General features: G+C 43.7%; 1 protein-coding gene across 7 annotated transcripts in view; it reads right to left on the bottom strand.

Annotated features, from left to right (window-relative positions):
• LOC140196877 (exocyst complex component 6B-like) overlaps positions 1–20,843 on the bottom strand; it is an 877,039-nt gene that overhangs the window by 544,835 nt on the left and 311,361 nt on the right. For all 7 annotated transcript variants that reach the window (XM_072256771.1, XM_072256773.1, XM_072256776.1 and 4 more), the window contains exon 7: positions 8,870–9,046. In XM_072256771.1, the coding sequence (XP_072112872.1) occupies positions 8,870–9,046 (177 nt within the window). The remainder of the gene's footprint in view (positions 1–8,869; positions 9,047–20,843) is intronic.

Genomic DNA, 20,843 nt, shown 5'->3' with positions numbered 1-20,843 from the left:
TTTTGTGGCAACCATTTCAGCCCTGGGAAAAAGCCTCTGACTATCCACACGATCAATGCCTCTCATCATCTTATACACCTCTATCAGGTCACCTCTCATCCTCCGTTGCTCCAAGGAGGAAAGGCCGAGTTCACTCAACCTGTTTTCATAAGGCATGCTCCCCAATCCAGGCAACATCCTTGTGAATCTCCTCTGCACCCTTTCTATGGTTTCCACATCCTTCCTGTAGTGAGGCAACCAGAACCGAGCACAGTACTCCAAGTGGGGTTAGGGTTAGTGAGTTGTGGGCATGGTATATTGGCATCAGTGGTACGGCGACACCTGTGAGCTGCCCTGCACAATCCTCACTGATTTGATGGACACAAAGCGACACACTTCACTGTATATTTTGATGTACATGTGAAAAGTAAAACTAAATCTCCTGCCTTTGCTTGGATCTCAGAGTGTGAAAGCCTTGTGTGACCTTAATATTCAAGAAGAGAAATGTAAATGTCTTTGCAGTTCTCTGCCCACAAGAGAGCAGCATCTATCATCAAGGGCCCCCACCATTCAAACTATGCTCTCTTCTCACTCCTGCCATCCAGCAACAGGTACAGGATCCTCAGATCCAATACCGCCAGGTTCAGGAACAAATATTATCCTTCAAACATCAGGCTTCTGAACCAGTGTGGACAACTTCACTCACCTCAGCGCTGAAGTGATTCCTCAACCTATGAGTCACTTTTGAGGATTCTTGTTCTCAATATGTACTGCATGTATGTATGTATTTATCTATTTATTTGTTTGTTTGTTTGTTTACTTATGTGATTGCACAGTTTGCCTCCTTTTTACCTTGGCTGTCATTCCTCGTGTGTAGTTTTTCACTGATCCTATTATATTTCTTTGTTCTACTGTGAATCCCTGGAAGAAAATAAATCTCAGGGTAGAAGTATATGCTGACATAGGTGAGCAGCCTCCTGGAGGCCAAGAAGCTTTGAGTTGGAGCACAAGCCCATGATCAACTCCATTTCTCACTAATCTAAGCGTCGAGGAAGATTGAAAACATCGAGGTGAGTACGGAAGGTGAGCAAGTGTTCAGCACCTTCTACCAGCCTCCCGCTCGCTGCTGTCGGGGGAGGGTGTCTGCTTGTCAATCTTGCTCTCCTTCTCGCTCACTGCTCCCAGAAAAAGAGCCCTGAATTCGAATGATCTCTTTCTCCCTTGATGTTGTCGGAGGATGATGCCGGAGCAAGGTTTAATCGGCGTGGTTTGAGGATCAGTAGTTCACATTATGATGTGTTTTCTGGATACGGTTGCTCCTTTTCCTGTTGCTATTTTTCAGCGACTTTGAATCAGGGCAGCCTGCAGATAATGAACACTGAGCTGGACTGTGTTTTTGCTAGGTTTTTTTGCCGTTAGCGCAATTTGGATTTTGTGCGTGGTGGGGCGGGGGGGGGGAGTTTCTTTATTTCCACACCTGGTGGCACATCGAGCAGCAACCTTTCTGTTTCTTTTAGCACTTTGTCTGTTTTTTTACCAGGCTGAGTTGCTAGCTCGACGCTCATCCCAGCACAGATGGAAAGTGTTCAAGGAGCCAGCCGGATTCGAAACCAGAACCATTCAGCTTGTAGTCTGGTGCAGATGCCACTACACCACAAGCCAGCTATATAATGCATACATACTTTAATAATAAATGTACTGTACTTTGAACTTTGATAATAAACTTACTTTGAACTTTGATGATCCTGACCTGCAGACAAAATCTTTAATTACATCTTCAACATCTTGCATGACTAATCAATAAAAATATTTACAAAGAAATGGGATTAAAGAATTACAGTAATGCTCCCAGTGTGGCTTTGCGCTGTGGTTTGAACATTTTGAACTTTATCTAAACAATGTGGATACTCCATAGCTGAATGCATCCAAGATTGAGAATGATTGATTTATACTGTTTCTGAAAATCTGGTGTGGTGGTTACCATGGTTGTGGGACGGAGCAGAAAAGGGGAGGTACGGGATCCATGAAATTTTATTAAATGGTAGAAGACACTTGAACTTATCTTTTGGCTACCACTGTACTTTTTTATTTTTTTACGTTACCGTCTGCTGCAGATCCAACGGCCCCTCTGGGCATGACATAAAATGGAAGGAGCAATGGGCCACGTTAATTTTGGGAGGTGTTATTGGCATTTACATGATCTGTTTCGCTGATGCAATTTATCCACAGTGAGTTTCCACAGCTACAAAGCACTGGGGAGGGAAGGAGAATTTAAGGACTCAATCTGCATGTATTGGCTGGATTACAAGAAATTCCTCTGGGCCTCAGTTGAATGATGGGTTTACGAGCAAATTTAAAACCTCAGAATTTTTTTGTTAAGTAACTTGCATAAGAGGGAAAGAACAAAAGCAAATTCCAGGTACAGAATCTAATTTCTTCTCATGGATTCAAAACCATTGGCTTAATCCAAGCAAGAGAAACTTCTTCAAAATCCCCTCATGACACTGGCCTACAGGCTGGTGGGCACACTAGCTTTCTGTCAAAAGGTGTGCACTTCCATACCGTGAGGGAGGGTTTGGCATTTCTGAAGCAAAATTAAATTGTGCTCTGTTCCATGTTCTAAACTGTGGCTTCACCTTTCAGCCTTAGCCAGTGTTACAAAGAGCCACAAGAGCTGCAGCATGCACTTTCAGGGCCCCAAGCAATATTCACCTCTCTGACAAAGCACCAAAAGGTAGTCATTTACTTCGCTCCTTCCCTCTTTTCCCATCTGGTCACCCTCTCATCCCACCTACCTATCACCTCCCTTGGGTTCCCCTCCCCCTTCCCAGATTTGTTCACTTAGTTAGAGGAATAAGCCCCTCAGCCCTTTGGGCTGCCAGCAACCAACTAATTTAGCCCTGGGCCAATCACGGGATAATTTACAATGACCAATTAACCCTTGACCAGTACATCTTTGGAATGCGAGAGGGAACCAGAGGACCTGGAGGAGACCCGGAGGAGACCCACACGTTCACGGGGAGGTCATAGAAACTCCTTACAGATGCGTCGGAACTAAACTTTGAACTCCGATGCCCCAAGTTGTAATAGTGTTGCGCTAACTGCAATGTTACCATGGCACCCATGGTCCACTCTCCTTTCTTATCAGATTCCTTCTACTTCAGCCCTTTATCTCTTCCACCTATCACCTCCCAGCTTCTTATTTCTTCCCCCGCTACCACCCACCGACACTCTCCCTCACTTGGTCTTACCTATGACTTGCCAGTTATACTACTCTCCCTCCAACCCCTCTCTTACTTTTTTTTATTTTGGCATCTGCCCCCTTACTTTCCAGTCCTAATGATGGGTCTCAGCCAGAATTGTTGACTATTTATTCATCTCCATAGATGCTGCCTGATTTGCTGAGTTCCTCCAGCATTTTGTGTGTGTTGTAACAGCTTTGGTTACCTGGCCTCTCAGATGGACAAGACCATGAGGGAAGAATATAGATGGGCTAGCATGGACATGTTGGGCTGAAGGGCCTACTTATGTGTTATATGGCTCTGTCGTTCACCATATTCAAAGTTCGAACTATATTTATTTTCATAATACCCATGTCACCATATACTACCCTGAGATCTCATCCCCTAATGAGGACTAGCTCATGGACCTCTGGTTTCCTCCTCCTGAAGTCAATAATCAGCTCCTTGGTCTTGTTGACATTGAGTGAGAGGTTGTTGTTGTGGCACCACTCAGCTAGATTTTCAGTCTCCCTCCTATATGCTGATTCATCATCACCTTTGATTTGGCCAGCAACAGTGGTGTTGTCATCAAACTTAAATATGGCATTGGCGCTGTGCTTAGCCCTGAAGCCATAATTATAAAGCGAGTAGAGCAGGGGGCTAAGAATACAGTCTTGTGCTGCACCCGTGCTGATGGAGATTATAGAGGAGATGTTGTTGCTGATCTGAAGTGCACGGAGTCTGCAAATGAGGAAATTAATGATGCAGTTGCACAAGGATGGATCGAGCCCAAGGTCTTGGAGCTTACTGATTAGTTTCAAGCGGACTTTTAAGGTGACTCAAAAGTCAACTGTTTATTCCCATAGGAACACGCACAAAATGCTGAAGGAACTCAGCAAGTCAGGCAGCATCTATGTTATTAAATAAACAGTCAGCATATGAAGCTGAGACCCTTCTTCAGGACCGGAAAGGAAAGTAGAAGACACCAAATAAGAAGGTTGGGGGGAGGAGAGAGAGGACGAGCTAGAAGGTGATAGGTGAAACCAGTTGGGTGTGAAAAGTAAAAGGGCAGGAGAAGAAGGAATCTGATAGGAGAGGAGAGTGAACCATGAGAGAAAGGGAAGAATGGGCACCAGAGGGAGGTGATAGGAAGGTGAGAAGCAGAGGTGAGAGGCCAGACTGGGGAATAGAAGAAGAGGGAAGGGGGGTGGGCAATTTTTTTTGGAACGGAAGGAGAAATTGATGTTCATGCCATCAGGTTGGAGATGACCTGTGTGGAATATGTGTTGCTCCTCACCCTGAAAATGGCCTCGTTTGCTGAGTTCCTCCAGTATTTTGTATGTGTGGTGCTGAAGATTTAGAGCATCTGCAGAATCTCTTGTGTTTATTATTTACTTTGTGTTCTTTGAAAATTGGCTGCTTTCACTGCCAACGCTATAAGCCACTATACATCACAAAGCAATTTCTGGCAATGAGTTACTTTGGGATATCCTCAGTATGACATATTGCAAATGAATTATATAATTCAAAACCAAAGTAATGTTTTTCTCTTCCAACACCTACACCAGTGACAGATCTTTGATCACAGGAGTAGAACAGTTTATGTGCTCTATGAAGCTTTTGATTACTTGGAATATTAGTTTATCATTGTCAGAGGTAACAAGGTACAGAGAATCAGAATTCAAATCTGAATCAGGTTTATTATCACTGACATATGTGAAATTTCTCTCCTGGCATTTAACCCGGCAAAGTGCTACAACTACCCATTCACTTCCTGCCTTACCTCCATTGAGGGCCCCAAACAGTCCTTCCAGGTGAGGCAACACTTCTCCTGTGAATCTGCTGGGTCATCTATTGTGTCCAGTGCTCGATGGGGCCTTCACTACATTGGGTGAAACCCGCTGTAAGCTGGGAGACTGGGCAACCACTTTGTCGAGCACCTCCGCTCCATCCACCAAAAGCAGAACTTCCCAGTGACCCAACATGTTAATTCCAATTCCAATTTCCATTCCGATATGTCAGTCTGTGACCACCCTCGGGTGGAGGCATAACACCTAATATTCCACCTGGGTAGCCTCCAACCTGATGACATGAATATTGATATCTCCTTCCGGTAAAAAAAATTTCCATCCACCTCCCTCCTTCTTCTATTCTGATGGAGTAAAGGGAATTACAGAGGCATGAGAGAGGAGCTGGTCAGAATAGATTGGCAAAGAACACTGGCAGGGATGACGGCAGAGCAGCAATGGATGGAATTTCTGAAAGCAATTCGGAAGACACAGGATATATACATCCCAAAGCAGAAGAAGTATTCTAAAAGAAAAATGACACACCGTGGTGAACAAGAGAAGTCAAAACCAACATAAAAGCCAAAGAGTGAACATACAGAGCAAAGTTTAGTGGGAACTTAAAGTATTGGGAATCTTTTAAAAACCACCAGAAGGCAAATAAGAAAGTTATTAAGAAGGTAAAGATGGAACACAAAAGTAAACTAGCCAATAATATTAAAGAGGATACCAAAAGTTGTCTCAGATACATAAAGGGTAAAAGAAAGGCAAACTTGGATATTGGACTGCGAGAGAGGTAGTAATGGGGGGACAATGAAATAGCGGATGAACTGAATAAGTAATTTGCATCAGTCTTCACTGTGGAAGAAGTTTGCTGTATGGTGGAGGTTGCAGGAGTCAAAGGGCATGAAGTGTGTGAAGGTACCAGAATGAGAGAGAATGTTCTTGGGAAACTGAAAGGTCTGAAGGTAGATAAGACACCTGGTGTACACCCCAGAGTTCTGAAAGAGGTGGCTGAAAAGATTATGGGGGCATGATCTTTCAAGAATCACTAGATGCTGGGATGGTTCTGGAAGAAAGGAAAATTGCAAATCTCACTCCACTCTTCAAGAAGGAAGAGAAGCAGAAGAAAGGAATCTATAGGCCAGGTAGTTGGAGTCAATTATTAAGGATGAAATCTCAGGGTACTTGGAGGCACATGATAAAACAGGCCATAGAGAGCATGGTTTCCTCAAAGGAAAATCTTGGCTGACAAATCTGTTGGAACTATTTGAAGAAATAACAAGCAGGATAGACAAAAGGAGAATCAGTTGATGTTGTGTACTCGGATTTTAAGAAGGCCTTTGACAAGGTGCCACACATGAGGATTCTTAACAAGCTACAAGCCCATGATATTACAGGAAAGATCATAGGATGGACAAAGAAGTGGTTGATTGGCAGGAGGCAAAGAGTGGAAATAAAGGGAGCCTTTTCTGACTGGCTTCTGTTGACCAGTGACGTTCCACAGGATTCTGTGTTGGGACTGATTTTTTTTTTTACATTATATTACAATCATTTAGATGATGGCTTTGATGCTTTGTTGCAAAGTTTACAGATGATGTGAAGATAGCTGGAGAGGCAAGTAGTTTTGAGGAAGTAGAGAGACTACAGAAGGACCTAGACAGATTAGGAGAATGGGCAAAGAAATGGCAGATGAAATACAGTGTCAGGAAGTGTATGATGATGCTCTTTGGTAGAAGAAATGAAAGGGTTGACTATTTTTTAAATGGAAAGAAAATACAAAAAGCTGAGGTGCAAAGGGACCTGGGAGTCCTTGTGCAGGATTCCCTAAAGGTTAGTTTGCAGTTTGAGTCTGTGGTGAGGAAGGCAAGTGCAATGTTAGTATTCATTTCAAGAGGACTAGAATATAAAAGCAAGGATGTAATGTTGAAACTTTATAAAGCATGGGTGCGGTCTCACTTAAGAGTATTGTGAGCATTTTGTGTGGGTTGCTCTGCACATCCAGCATCTGCAGACATTCTCCTGTTTATGATATATGTGAGATTTATTGCTTTGCGGCAACAATACATTGCAATACATAGAATACACTACAAATTACAATAAGAAATATGCATAAAAATAACTTAGTAGTGCAAGAGTAGAGCAAAAATAGTGAAGTAGTGTTCATGGGTTCATGGGCCATTCAGAAATCTGACAGTGGACGGAAAAAGGCTGTTCCTAAATTGTGAGTGTGATTCTTCAGGCTCCTGTTGGTAGTAATGAGATGAGGCCATGTCCTGGATAGTGGCCGTCCTTAATGATGGATACCACCTTTCTGAAGCATCACTTTTGAAGAATTTATAGATGCCTTTTGCGCTGTGCCTAGCCACAGTGTAATGGGTGTAGAGAGAGAAAAGCAGTGGGCTAAGCACACATCCTTGAGGTGTGCCTGAGGTAGTCAGTAAGGAAGAGATGTTATTTCTGATCTACACTGACTGTGGTCTTCCAATGAAGAAGTCAAGAATCCAATTGCAGAGGGACATACAAAGGCCTGTGTTTTGACGTTTATTGATTAGGGGGCGATGGTGTTTATTGAAAACTGTTATACAGACTATTTCATTACAACAGCCCATTAAGGTAGTAGACAGTAAAATAATAACAGAATGCAGAATAACACACATAAAATGCTGGAGGAACTCAGCAGGTCAGCATCTCTGGAGGGGAATAAGCAATTGACATTACAGGCCAAGACCCTTCTTCGGCCCAAATCTTCGAATCTATTCCTTTTCATTGATGCTGCCTGACCTGCTGAACTCTGGATTTCCAGCATCTGCCGAATCTCTTCGTCAGGATTGGGGGGAGGAGAAGGAGTACTAGCTGACAGTTGATAGGTGTGACCAGGTGAGAAAGAATGTCGGTGAGTGGGGAAGGGGATGAAATAACAAGCTGGGAGACGATAGGTGGGAGGTGCTGAAGAAGGATTCTGATAGGAGAGCAGAGTAACCATGGAAGAAAGGGCAGGAGGACGGGCATCAGAAGGAGGAATGCAAAACAAAATATTACAATCCCCATTATTTGACCTTCACTGATCCCAGTAACGTTTACTGTACTGTTGATCTGAAATCAGATATTGACACATTTCCCTTTATGAAGCAGTTTCAACACAGCTCAGGTGTTTCTGAGAGCCTCGTCCAGATGTCAACTGTCCAACAGGCAAATTAAACTCTCCTTATTTCTGATACCGTTGATCGAAAGCAGGTTGCTGCCCTGTGGTGCTGCTAGAAAGAAGGCCGACCACCACTTTGCTCGAGAAGCCAGGGGTGGTATGTAAATTCATCCCACAATCTGTGTGGAATTCGAAATGAAAAACAAATGGCTGGAGGAAGCCTCCGATTTCACCAAATTCCAGTAGTTTTATGTTTCTTTCCCCCACACTGGTCCCCATTGTATCTCTTCTTCTCACCTGCCGATCACCACCCTCCTGATGCCTCTCCTCCTACCCTGTCTTGCAGGACTCAGGCACAGCTTCTTCCCCTCGTCGTCAGATTTCTAAATGGACATTGTACCCATGAACACTACCTCACTACTTTTCCTTTCTTTTTCGCTCTCTTTTGCCACTATTTATTTAATTTAATGTGTGTGTGCATGTGTGTGTGTGTATATAAAAAATATATGGAGAAATAGATTTATATCAAAAGATAGATAAATATTCTTAGAGTTGTTATTATTATGTATTACACTGCAATGCTGCTGCAAAACAACAAAGTTCACAATATATGCCAATGATATTAAATCTGATTCTGATTCAGCCATACATCCCTTCTAGTCCATGCAAGAACCAGTGGTCCCCACCCAGCTAGCTAAAAACGTTTCTCAAAAACATTGTGGAAAATGATGAATTACCTCTTCGTCATCCTCCTCATCTTCGACATCCAGGATTCCCGAATCTTGCTCAGACATGGGGCTGATTTTATCCACCTCCGCGTCAAAGCCGGTGCCACCATCTTTCTTCAGTTTCTTCCCACTTCCCGTCTTGTGCTGCTGAGAGACAACATTGTCCAGGTTCCTCTGCTGATGTGCCTGGGAGAGAAGTGATAATGGTTAGGTTTATTATACATCAAGTTAGACCACAAGACATAGGAAAATAATTAGACTATTCAGCCCATTGAGTTTGGTCCACCATTCATCATGGCTGATTTATTATCTATCTCACCCCCATTCTCCGGCCTTTTCTCAGTAACTTTTGACACCTTCACTAATCAAGATCCTATCAACCTCCGCTTTAAAAATACCCAGTGATGTGGCGACCACAGCCATCTGTGGCACAGTGTGTGTCTGTGATTCATCACCCTCTGGCTAAATAAATTCCTCATTGTCTCTGTTCTAAAAGGACACCCTTCTAGTCAAAGGCTGGGCCCTCTGGTTTGCATTTCCCTACCACTGGGAACATCCTCTTCACATCTACTCTACCTAGGCTTTCAAATTGAAGTTTATAGAGATCAAAGACGACAGAAAGTGGTGGATTCAGCCCAGTCCATCACAGGAAAATGCCTCCTCACCACTGGCCACATCTACACGGAGCACTGTCGCAAGAAAGCAGTGTCCGTAATCAAGGACCCCACTACCCAGGTCATGCTCCTTTCTCACTGCTGCCATCAGGAAAAAAGGTACAAGAGCCTCAGGGCTCGCACCATCGGATTCAGGAATAATTATTACCCCACAACCATCAGGCTCTTGAAATGGAGGGGATAACTTCACCGGCCCCGACACTGAACTGTTCCCGCAATAGAACTATAGAACCATAGAACACTACAGCATAGAAAACAGGCCATTCGGCCCTTCTAGTCTGTGCCGAAACATTATTCCGCTAGTCCCATTGACCTGCATCCAGTCCATAACCCTCCAGACCCCTCCCATCCATGTACCTATCCAATTTATTCTTCAAACTTAAGAGTATAGAACCGTAGAAAATGTATGGACTCATTTTCTAGAACCCTTCAACTCATTTTCTTGATACTTATTGCTCATATATTTATTTTGTATTGGCACAGTTTGTTGTCTTTGGCACACAGGTTGTTTGTCCGTCATTGATTCTATCGTGTTTCCTGGATTGACTAAGTATTCCCAAAGTAAAAGAATCTCAGGGATGTATATGGTGATATGCATATACTTTGATAATAAATTTACTTTGAACTTTCATTTATCTTCCACTACAAGCCTGGCGGCATGTTTACAATCACTGCGTTAAAAAAAAATCCCAACACACCTCCCTTAAACTTCCCCCCACCCCCGCTTAGCTTAAAGCTCTGCTCCTTAGCGTTTGAAACTTTCACCGCAGTACAGTAAAGTGATTCCGACTGTCTACTCTATCTATGCCTCCCATAATGCTATAATGGGTGCTGGGGTGGAGATACGTCTCGACCAAAGGAGGCGAAAGACACTCCTTCCCCCGGCTAACCTGCAGGTCACCCTTGGGCAAAGTGTAGCTCCCACTTTGCCCCCTGATCAGGATCACGTGAAGCCAAGGAAGCAGGTGGTGGATGGTCATATGATCAACTGGTGCAGATCACAAGTCCTGGTTATGCCACCACTGACACCAGGGAGACAATCTCGGAAGAGTATTGCCAATGGCTGGGGTCACCTGTCTTGTTAAGACACTGCCCAGAAGGCGGCAATAGCAAACCATTTCTGTAGGATTTGCATAGAACAATCATGGTCATAGAAAGACCATGATCTCCCACATCATACAGGACATGATGATGACAAATGTTATAAACTTCTATGAGGTCACTCCTTAGCTGCTGAAGCTCCAGAGAAAAGTTGGCACAGCAGCATATGGGTTATTACAGCACCACAGACAACTGTTGTCTGTAAGGTCTTTGTATGTTCTCCCAACAGCTGCGTGAGTTTCCTCTGGGTGCTCCAGTTTCCTCCCACATTCCAAAGACGTGTGGGTTAGGGTTAATAAGTTGTGAACACGCTATGTTGGTTCTGGAAGCATGGCGACACTTGTGGGCTATTGCCCACCCCCAGCAAATCCTCAAAATGTGTCAGCAGTCATTGATGCAAACGATATATTTCACTGTACTTTCAATGAACATGTGAAAATTAAGTCAAGGCATCCTGACGAAGGGTCTCGGCCCGAAACATCAACATCTCTTCCTAGAGATGCTGCCTGGCCTGCTGCATTCACCAGCAACTTTGATGTGTGTTGCTTGAATTTCCAGCATCTTCAGAATTCCTCATGTTTGCATGTAAAAATTAAGTTGATCCTTAAAATCTTTAACACCTTTCCTATCCCTATGTCACCCTAAATGCCTTTTTAATCTTACAGCTGGACCTGCATCTAATTACCATATACCCACCACTCTCTGTGTCAAAATGTTCCCTTTGGGACCCTTTTAAATCATTCCCTGTTCACTTTACACCTATACCTTCTGGTTTTGGACTCCCCTACCCTAGGGAAAAACTGTCAGCATTCACCATATATATGCCCCTCAAGATTTTATAAACTTCTGCATGTCTCTTCTCCAGGGAAAATCTATCCAGCCTCTCCTGATAATCTAAGCCATTCAGTTGCAGTAACATCCTTGTAAGTCTTTCTTTTTGTACTCTCTGCAGCTTATTGACATCCTCGGAATAGCAGGGCAACCGGAACCTGACAGCAATGGGTGGTACTGATGGGGCAATTAAAACTCAGCAATGTCCGAGAAGTGTACGAATCTCTAAAGGCTATCAGTCTGGAGGAGATTACAGAGCTACAGATGGGTGAGATCAAAAGGGATCTGAAAACTGAGATAACACTTTTAAAATCAAGGCATTTCTTGGACTGATTGCTGGTGTGCGTCATCGAGCACTAGCTGTAAGTCTGTGCACAAGCAGCAGAGATTTGGATCACACGATCCAAAAAGATATATTTAAAACATAGACAGTTTAACATTATCCTTTAGTTGAGGCAAAGATTGAGAGTAGTGATTAAGATTCGTTTTAGACCATAGGACCATAAAACAAAGGAGCAGAATTAGGCCATTCAGCCCAATGAGTCTGCTCCACCAATCCATCATGGCTGATTTATTATCCCTCTCAACACCATTCTTCTGCTATCTCCCAGTAACCGTTGACGCTCTGAATAACCAAGAACCTATCAACCTCCACTTTAAACATACTCAATGACTTGACCTCCACAGTCATTCATGACAATGAATTCCATAGATTTAACCTCATCTCTGGTCTAAATGGACATCCATCTATTCTGAGTTTGTGCCCTCCAAGACTCCCCCCACAAAAGGAAACATCCTCTTCACATCAACTCGATTGAGGACTTTCAATATTCCATAGGTTTCAGTGAGATCCCCTATCATTCTTCTAAACTCCAGCAAGTACAAACCCAGAGCCATCAAAGACTCCTCATATATTAACCCTTTCATTCCTGGGATCATTCTCATTATCTATAACTTCATTTGTCACATCTACAGCAGATCAAAACATCGAAATATAAAGTGAGCAACACACACAAACTGCTGGTCAGGCAGCATCTATGGAAAAAAGCACAGTCAATGTTTCCGGCTGAAAGCTAATCTTAAACCTGGCCTGCTGAGTTCCTTCAGCATTTTGTGTGTGTTGCTCGATTTCCAGTATCTGCAGGCTTTCTCTTGTTTGTGAAATGTAAAATGAAGTGCGTCGTTTTGCGTCAGTGACTAACACAGTCCGAGGAAGTGCTGGGGCCAGTCCACAAGCGACACCACGCTTCCAGCGCCAACAAAGCTCACCCATAACTTACTAAGCATAACCTATATGTCTTTTGAACGTTGGAAGGAAACAGAGCCCCAAGATGAAACCCACGTGGTCATGGGGAGAATATATAAACTCCTTATAGTCAACAGTGGAAAGGAAACCCTAAGGGTGATCACCCTGTACTAACCACTATGCTACCATACTGCACACAAATGGCGAGGGCACAGTTTATTAGAACTTAGAACAGGGATTACCACGTCATTCGGAGCACGGGGTCCTAGAGTCATTCAACATGGAAACAGGCCCGCCTGTCCAACTTGCCCGTGCAGAGTGCGTTCAAAGTTCAACACTCAAAGTAAAGTGATTATCAAAGCACATATGTCACCATATACCAGCCAGAGACTCGTTTTCTTGCAGGCATTCACAGTAATCAATAAATCCAAGAAACACAATAGAATCAATGAAAGACAGCACCCAACAGGACAGCCAAACAACCAGTGTACAAAAGACAACAAACTGTGCAAATACTAAAGAAAAAAAAAAGAAACAATTAATTAATTAATTAGGAAGGAAGCAAGCAATAACTATCAGGAACATGGGAGATGAAGAGTCCTTGAAAGTGAGTCCATAGGTTGTGGGAACAGTTCAGTGATTGGGCGAGTGAAGCTGAGTGAAGTTGTCCCTGTGGTTAAACAGCCTGATGGTTGAGGGGTTCTTACTGTTCCTGAACCTGGTGGTGTGACTCCTGAGGCTCCTGCATCTCAAGTAAATGTGCAGTAAAAGTTGTGTTTATATTGTCATCTGCACAAGTCGACATATGCACAAGTACAATGAAACCATACTTGCAGCAGCATCTCAGGTACATTACGTCATACAAGCACAAGAAAATAACAAATTACACAGAAATTATACACAGAAAGCAGTGGATGCCTGGACAGGGGCATTGGTACAGGAAGATATATTAGGGACATTTAAGAAATTCTTAGATAGGCTCATGGATGACAGAAAAATGGAGGCCAAATGAAAGGGACGGGTTTGATTGATCTTGGAGTAGGTTAAAAGGTCAGCACACATCATGGGCCAAAGGGCCTGTGCTATGCTGCAACATCCTATGTTCTGTGTCTGAGACACACAAATACGGGAAGGACACAAGGTCTGTTTGAGTTAACAGGGGCCTGTGCCAGAGTGCAGGAATTCAGATTTTGAAATAAAGCATTTAAAAGAACCCAAAACAGTTATGAAAGAGAGTTTGTAACAATACTCCACACAACACTTCCACAATAACAATGGCAGCTAGCCAGGCTACGCTTCCAGCAATAACCATGACTTCTTATCCCTCAATCAGACAAGTGCAGAAATATCTGTGAGAAGCACAAAGTCAACATGTTAACATTGTTTTTCCCTTTCTCCTGAGCTCAAATGAAAACCACAAGAATGATAAGACCCGTATGATTTGTCTGCCCTTGCTACTGTTATCTTCCATCCCACTTCCCCGTACATCAGATTTAACGACAAAACTCGCTCTAAATGGACAGGGACGTGACAGATTGGCTTGCCCTTTGTTTGACACCACAACCGCGGTCACAAGTGCATGAACTGGGCTGAGGTAATGCAGGCTCGAGCGAAATAAGTCCATCTCATGCCAATAAAAGCAGTGAGTCTGATAAAGGATTCTAGCAACAATCTGAAAGATTGCAATTTTTTTTAAATCACAGAACTGGGCAAAGAAACTGCTTTATAAATATTAAGTAAAATTTAAAAAAAACAAGCAGGATCTGAGTGGACTCAGCCAAAAGGAGATGTCTCAGGAGAAAATGTTAGCTTGCCGGCCCCCACCATGTCTGGTCACCACACAATCAGCAGATGTGCTGGATTAATAGAGAATAGATTCATAAAATAATGAAGTATTGAACCACCAGAGCCAACCCTTTGAAGGAGCTGTCCAATTAGTCCCTCTCCCCTGCTCTTTCTCCACGTCCCCTCAGTTCATCTTGCCTCCTTCGAGAACTCGGTCAAATCCCTTCTGAAAAGTTATTGCAGAATCCCCTCCCCATCAAACAGCAAAAGAAAAGATTCCCTTCATCTTGCTTCTGGTCATTTCTATAGTCGTATACCTAGGGACTCACTTTCATGGACTCTGTAACTCATGTTCTCAATATAATTTACTTTTTTTTTTAATTGCACAGTTTGTCTTCTTTTACACATTACTTGTTTGTCAGTCTTTACGTGTAGTTTTTCATTGACTCTATTGTGTTTCTTTGCACCTACTCTGAATGCCTACAAGAAAGTAAATCTCAGGATAATATACAGTGACATATAGGTACTTTGAAAATAAATTCACTTTGAAATTAGGTACCAGTTTAATAACCGGCCCTGCCCTGTGCCAGAAACTGGCATGAACATAGCAGCGGGGAACCCAGGAACACCCCTTCAGGCCAGTTTTCTGTTGAGGGTGTCAGATGTGGGATGTCTGGGAGACTTCCAGCCTCCTTAGAGACCGAGTTAGGGAACTTGAACTCAATGACCTTTGGCTTGTTGGGGAGAGTAGGGAGGTGATAAGACAGGAGCTACAGGCAGGTGGTCACCCTGATGCCACAGGAGACAGAGAAGTAGTTACTGTCATGAGAGGGAAGAGTGGGCGTTAGGTAGTAGAGAGCACCCCGGTGGCTGTCCCCCTTAACAATAAGTACACCATTTTGAGTGCTTTTGGTGGGGGGGAACCTACCTGGGGGAAACAACAGTGGCTGTGCCTCTGGCACTGAGTCTGGCCCTGTGGCTCAGAAGGGTAGGGAAAGGAAGAGGATGCCATTGGTAATAGGAGACCCTATAGTTAGGGGGACAGATGGGTGATTCTGTGGGCCCGAAAAAGACACAAGGATGGTAGTTTGCCTCCCAGGTGTCGGGGTTCATGATGTTTCTCAGCGCGTTCACGATATCCTGACTGGGAGGGTGAGCAGCCACAGATCATGGTACATATTGGTACCAATGACAGAGGTAGAAAAAGGGTGGAGGTCCTGAAAACAGAACACAGGGAGTCAGGGAGGAAGCTGAGAGGCAGGACCTCCTATGTAATAATCTCAGGATTGCTGCCTGTGCCATGCGACAGTGACTATAGGAATAGAATGAGGTGAAGTATAAATGCATGGCTGAAGGATTGGAGCAGGGGACAGGGATTCCGATTTTTGGATCATTGGGAACTCTTCTGGGACAGGTGTGACCTGTACAAAGGGAACGAGTTACACTTGAATCCGACAGGGACCAATATCCAGGTGGGGAGGTTTACTAATGCCATGGGGAGGGTTTAAATTAGATTTGCGCGGGGGGGGGGAGGTTGGAGCACAAGTAGAGACAGCTTGTAGGGAGTTTGTGAGGAAGGACAGGCAGATGTTAGAAAACACAGAAAACCTACAGCACAATACAGGCACTTCAGCCCACAATGCTGTGCCAAACATGTACTTACTTTAGAAATTACCGAGGATTACCCATAGCCTTCTATTTTTGAAGCTCCATGTACCTATCCAGGAGTCGCTTAAAAGACCCTATTGTATCCGCCACAACCATCACCGGCAGCACATTCCACGCACTCACCGTTCTCTGTGTAAAAAACTTGCCCCTGTCATCTCCTCTGTACCTACTTCCAAGCACCCTAAAACTGCGCCCTCTCGTGTTAACCATTTCAGCCCTGGGAAAAAGCCTCTGACTATCCATACAATCAGTGCCTCTAATCATCTTATACACCTCTATCAGGTCACGTCTCATTCTCTGTTACTCCAAGGAGAAAAGGCCAAGTTCACTCAACCTGGGCATGCTCCCCAATCCAGGCAACATCCTTGTAAACCTCCCTTGCACCCTATATACAGTTTCCACATCCTTCCCACAGTGAGATGACCAGAACTGAGCACAGTACTCCAAGTGGGGTCTGACCAGTTTCCTATAAAGCTGTAAGGCCAATGCACCGTATGCCTTCTTAACCACACAGTCAACCTGCGCAACAGCTTTCAGTGTGCTATAGACTCAGACCCCAAGACCCCTCTGATCCTCCACACTGCCAAGAGTCTTACCATTAATGCTATATTCTGCCATCATATTTGACCTACCAAAATGAACCAACTTACACTTATCTGGGTTGAACTCCATCTGCCACTTCTCAGCCCAGTTTTGCATTTATCGATGTCCCGCTGTAACTTCTGACAGTCCTCCACACTATCCACATCACCCCCAACCTTTGTGTCATCAGCAAATTTATTAACCCATCCCTTCACTTCCTCATCCAGGTCATTTATAAATATCACAAAGAGGAAGGGTCCCAGAACAGATCCCTGAGGCACACCACTGGTCACTAACCTGCATGCAGACTATGACCCATCTACAACCACTCTTTGCTTCCTGTGGGCAAGCCAATTCTGGATCCACAAAGCAAGGTTCCCTTGAATCCCATGCCTCATTACATTCTCAATAAGCCTTGCATGGGGTACCTTATCAAATACCTTGCTGAAATCCATATACATTACACCTACCGCTCTACCTTCATCAATGTGTTTAGTCACATCCTCAGAAAATTCAGTCAGGCTCATAAGACACGACCTGCCTTTGACAAAGCCATCCTGACAATTCCCAATCATATTATGCCTCTGCAAATGTTCATAAATCCTGCCTCTCAGGACCTTCTCCATTAACTTACCAACCACTGAAGTAAGACTCACTGATCTATAATTTCCTAGGTTATCTCTACTCCCTTTTTTGAATAAGGGAACAACAGCTGCAACCCTCCAATCCTCCGGAACCTCTCCTGTCCCCAATGATGATGCAAAGATCATCGCCAGAGGCTCAGCAATCTCCTCACTCGCCTCCCACAGTAGCCTGGAGTACATCTCGTCTGGTCCCGGTGACTTATCCAACTAGATGCTTTCCAAAAGCTCCAGCACATCTTCTTTCTTAATAACTATACACTCAAGCTTTTCAGTCCACTGTAAATCATACCTGCAATTGCCAACATCTTTTCTGTAGTGAATACTGAAGCAATGTATTCATTAAGTACCTCTGCTATATCCTCCAGTTCCATACACACTTTTCCACTATCATACTTGATTGGTCCTATACTCTCATGTCTTATCCTCTTGCTCTTCGCATACTTGTAGAATGTCTTGGGGTTTTCCTTAATCCTATCCGCTAAGGCCTTCTCATGGCCCCTTCTGGCTCTCCTAATTTCATTCTTAAGCTCCTTCCTGCTAGTCTTAAAATTTTCTAGATCTCAATCACTACCTTGTTTTTTAAACCTTTCATTAGCTTTTCTTTTCATCTTGATGAGGTTTTCAACAGCCTTTGTACACCACGGTTCCTGTACGTTATCATCATTTTCCTGTCTCATTGGATGTACCTATGCAGAACGTCACACAAATTTCCCCAGAACATTTGCAACATTTCTGCTGTACGTTTCCTTGAGAATACTTGTTCCCAATTTATACTTCCAAGTTCCTGCCTTATAGCTTCATATTTTCCCTTACTCCAATTAAACGCTTTCCATAAGACCATAAGATATAGGAGCAGAAGTAGGTCATTCAGTCCATCGAGTCTGCTCCACCATTCAATCATGGGCTGATCCAATTCTTCCAGTACTCCCCACTCCCCTGCTTTCACCCCATACCCTTTGACGCCCTGGCTAATCAAGAACCTATCCATCTCTGCCTTATAGTTTGAGGATAAAGGGGACGCCTTTTAGGACTGAGATTAGGAAAAACTTCTTCACACAGAGAGTGGTGAATCTGTGGAATTCTCTGCCACAGGAAACAGTTGAGGCCGGTTCATTGGCTATATTTAAGAGGGAGTTAGATATGGCCCTTGTGGCTAAAGGGATCAGGGGGTATGGAGGGAAGGCTGGTGCAGGGTTCTGAGTTGGATGATCAGCCATGATCATAATAAATGGCAGTACAGGCTCGAAGGGCAGAATGGCCTACTCCTGCACCTATTTTCTATGTTTCTATGTTTAAATACACCCATTGACTTGGCCAGCACAGCCGCCTGTGGCAACAAATTCCACAGATTTACCACACTCTGACTAAAGTAATTTTTCCGCATCTCAGTTCTAAAAGGACGTCCATCAATTCTGAAGTCGTATCCCCTTGTCCAAGAATCCCCTACCATGGGAAATAACTTTGCCATATCAAATCTGTTCAGGCCTTTTAACATTCGGAATGTTTCAATGTGATGCCTCCTCATTCTCCTGAACTCCAAGGAATACAGCCCAAGAGCTGCCAGATGTTCCTTATACGGTAACCCTTTCATTCCTAACTTGTCTGTTCCTATCTCTCTCCAATGCTATGGTAAAGGAGATAGAATTATGATCACTATCTCCAAAATGCTTTCCCAGTGAGAAACCTGACACTTGCCCAGGTTCATTTCCCAATACCAGATCAAGTACAGCCTCTGCGCTTGTAGGCTTATCTACATATTGTGTCAGGAAACCTTCCTGAACACATCTAACAAACTCCACTCCATCTAAACCCCTTGCTCTAGGGGCATGCCAATCAATATTGGGGAAATTAAAATCTCCCACCACCACGACCCTGTTATTATTACAACTTCCCAGAACCCATCTCCCTATCTGCTCTCGATGTCCCTATTACTATTACTATTGGGTGGTCGATAAAAAAACACCCAGTAGAGTTATTGACCCCTTCCTGTTTCTAACTTCCACCCACAGAAACTCAGTAGACAATCCCTCCATGTCTTCCTCCTTTAGAACAAAGATGCATTCAGCCTGACAATTTGAGATGTGTCTATTTCAATGCAAGTAGTATCATAAACAATACAGATGAACATAGAGCATGGATCAATATGTGGAACAATGACATTGTGGCCATGACAGAGACTTGGATATCTGAAGAGCAGGAATGGCTGCTGAGTGTGCCAGGCTTTAGATGTTTCAAAAAGAACAGAGAGGGAGGCAAAAGAGGTGGGGGTGCGGCATTGCTAATTAGGCATAGTGTCATGGCTGCAGACAAGGAGGAAGTCATGGAGGATTGGTCTACTGCGTCAGTGTAGATGGAAGTCAGAAACTGGAAAGAGGCAATAAGTCTACTTGGTGCTTTTAATAGATTCCCTAATAGTAACAGAGATATCAAGGAGCAGATAGGGAGGCAGATTTTGGAATGATGCAATAATAATAGGGTTATTGTGATGGGAGATTTTAACTTTCCTAATATTGTTTGGCATCTCCTTAGCACAAGGGGTTTCGATAGGGTGGAGTTTGTTAGGTGTGTTCAGAAAGGTTTCCTGACACAATATGCAGATAAGCCAACTAGAGGATAGGCTGTAGTTGATCTAGTACTGGGAGATGAACGTGGTCAGCTGTCAGATCTCTTAGTGGGAGAGTATTTTGGAGGTTGTGACCGCAACTCTACCTCCTTCACCATAGCGCTGGAGAGGCATAGGAGCAGACAATTTGGAAAAAATTTTAATTGGGGTTGGGGGAAATATGAAGCTATTAGGCAGAAACTTGGGAGCAGATTTTCTCAGGGAAATGCACAGCAGAAATGTGGCAAATGTTCAGGGAACATTTACATGGAGTTCTGCATAGGTATGTTCCACTGAGGCAGGAAAAGGAATGTAGAGTTAAAGAACCATAGTATACAAAGGATGCAGAAAATCTAGTTAATAGACATAGTCATAGTCATACTTTATTGATCCTGGGGGAAATTGGTTTTCGTTACAGTTGCTCCATAAATAATAAATAGTATTCAAACCATAAATAGTTAAATAGTAATATGTAAATTATGTCAGTAAATTATGAAATAAGTCCAGAACCAGCCTATTGGCTCAAGGTGTCTGACCCTCCAAGGGAGGAGTTGTAAAGTTTGATGGCCACAGGCAGGAATGACTTCCTATGACGCTCTGTGTTGCATCTCAGTGGAATGAGTCTCTGGCTGAATGTACTCCTGTGCCCGCCCAGTACATTATGTAGTGGATGGGAGACATTGACCAAGAGGGCATGCAACTTAGACAGCATCCTCTTTTCAGACACCACCGTCAGAGAGTCCAGTTCCATCCCCACAACATCATTGGCCTTACAAATGAGTTTGTTGATTCTGTTGGTGTCTGTTACCCTCAGCCTGCTGCCCCAGCACACAACAGCAAACATGATAGC

Source organism: Mobula birostris, chromosome 4 (assembly GCF_030028105.1).
Source record: "Mobula birostris isolate sMobBir1 chromosome 4, sMobBir1.hap1, whole genome shotgun sequence".
NCBI classification, from domain to species: domain Eukaryota; kingdom Metazoa; phylum Chordata; class Chondrichthyes; order Myliobatiformes; family Myliobatidae; genus Mobula; species Mobula birostris.
Note: the sequence above shows the minus strand (reverse complement) of the source record. Positions and strands in the feature narration are given on the sequence as shown.